Genomic DNA, 2308 nt, shown 5'->3' with positions numbered 1-2308 from the left:
GGTTGGTTGGTTGGTTGGTTGGTTGATTGATTGATTGGTTGATGGATTGATTGATTGATTGGTTGGTTGGTTGATGGATTGGTTGGTTGGTTGGTTTATTGGTTGATTGATTGATTGATGGATTGATTGGTTGATTGATTGATGGATTGATTGGTTGATTGATTGTTTGGTTGATTGGTTGGTTAATGGATTGATTGGTTGACCCCTGTAGATCTGCCCGTATGCGGTGCTGGTGGTGACCCACAGAGGACGGAGCAGACTGCCCCCCGGTGTGGACCGAACCAGGCTGGAGGTAAAACTCTGAACGTTTTAAACGCACGTTCCAAACAAACGTGGTGATGATTTCTCTGCTGCCGGAGTTTAATCTCGAGTCTCTACTCAACACGTAAACTCTGCTTTTACTTAACGTTCACACGCTTCCACATGAAAACTCAAAAACACATCAAAGTGCTGTAAAGAGCCGAACCAGCAGGCGGCGACTTCACACTGACCCTGACGCCGAGAATAGTGGGTCTATGTAAATAATAAATAAGTCACAGAGTAAAAACAGACTAAAAACAAGTTAACATTAATTTAACAACAAGCTAACGAGTGACGACAAGCTAACAACACGATAACAACAATTTAACAATAAGCTAAAAACAAGTAATAACAAGCTAACCATGAGTTACAGCAAGCTAACAACAAGTATCAACACACTAACCATGAGTGACAACAAGCTAACCACAAGTAACTACAAGTAACTACAAGCTAACGAGTGATGACAAGCTAACAACAAGTAACAACAAGCTAGCCACAAGTAACTACAAGCTAACGAGTAAAAACAAGCCAACACCAAGCTAACCATGAGTTACAACAAGTAACAACTAGTGACAACATGTTAACAACAATTTAAAAACAAGTAACAACGAGCAACAAGCTAACAACAAGCTAACCATGAATTACAAAAAGCTAACAACAAGTAACAACGAGCTAACCATGAATTACAACAAGCTAACAACAAGTAACAACGAGCTAACCATGAGTTACAACAAGCTACCAACAAGAACAAGCTAACCATGAGTTACAACAAGCTACCAACAAGAACAAGCTAACCATGAGTTACAACAAGCTAACAACAAGAACAAGCTAACCATGAGTTACAACAGGCTAACAACAAGAACAAGCTAAAAACAAAGTAAGAACAATTATTTATTATTTATTAAATTACAGCGATGGAAATCTTAATTATGCTTCGGTGGCATAAACACAACAGGACTTTACTCGTTAAGTTTTTTTCCTGACCTTCATTTGAGGAAATACGGTTTGTGTCAACGATGAAACTGTAACTGAGACGGACGTAGCGACCGCAACGTCACCTGTTGGGTTGTGGACTAAATCTCTCTCTCTCTCTGTCTGTCTGTGTGTGTGTGTGTGTGTGTGTGTGTGTGTGTGTGTGTGTGTGTGTGCGAGTGTGTGTGTGTGTGTGTACATGCGTGCGTGCGTGCGTGCGTGCGTGTGTGTGTGTGTGTGTGACTCTCGCCCTGCAGCGACACCTGTCTCAGGAGGAGTTCTTCAGCGTTTTCGGGATGACCATCCAAGAGTTCGACGGCCTCTCTCTCTGGAAGAGGAACGACCTGAAGAAGAAGGTCTGCCTCTTCTGACGCCGCTGGGAACCGCATCTCCCACAACCCCCTGCTCTTCCCAGGTCACCGCAGAAACCACCGCCACCACCACGAACTCATTATTGTTATCACCACGTCCACCGCCGCCGCCGCCACAGTCAGTGAGACGTCAGGTTTGATTCACAGTGAGGTGGTTTTGGATCCTGCTGCACACGTGAACCGTTTGAAACGCTTCGTAGATGAAACGTGTCGCTAACAAAGACTCCGGGCACAGCAGCGTGCGTCTCCACCGCAGACGTTCACACTTCTCTTTAGATGCATTAAACGACTAAAAACCAACAAAGAAAACACAATAAACAAAAAACTAGATGTTTAAAAAGGAGCAGGAGGACGTAAAAACACAAGTTTAACCTCTTGGAAACGGGACGCGACAATATTTGTATGAGAGGGGGCGGAGCCTGTGAGGAAGTTGTTGTCATGTCGACATGCTTAGCTAAACGCTAAAAAGAGGAAACTGGGGATTTTAGCCGGGCGACACAGAGAAAACCGGTCGTTTATGGACGTGAATCTGTGCTCGACTGAATATTTACGCGTTTAAAAAATGTATCTGGACGTTTTGAGTCGGGATTTAAATCTTTATTTTTCAATGTTCATATTAACCACATTAACCAGCTCTAACTGGGGGATCCTGAGGCGTTCCCAGG

General features: G+C 43.5%; 1 protein-coding gene across 1 annotated transcript in view; it reads left to right on the top strand.

Moving 5' to 3' along the window:
* Positions 1-1667, top strand: part of LOC310945813 (dematin-like) — a 24159-nt gene extending 22492 nt beyond the window's left edge. The window contains exons 15-16 of the mRNA XM_083912027.1: positions 212-292; positions 1530-1667. Of these exons, the coding sequence (XP_083768153.1) occupies positions 212-292; positions 1530-1643 (195 nt within the window). The 3' untranslated portion in view covers positions 1644-1667. The remainder of the gene's footprint in view (positions 1-211; positions 293-1529) is intronic.
* The last annotated feature ends 641 nt before the right edge of the window (positions 1668-2308 follow it).

The sequence above is a fragment of the Echiichthys vipera genome (genome assembly GCF_963691815.1).
Source record: "Echiichthys vipera genome assembly, chromosome: 4".
NCBI classification, from domain to species: Eukaryota; Metazoa; Chordata; class Actinopteri; order Perciformes; family Trachinidae; genus Echiichthys; species Echiichthys vipera.
The sequence above is the reverse complement of the archived record's forward strand: the minus strand, read 5'-3'. Positions and strand labels throughout refer to the sequence as shown.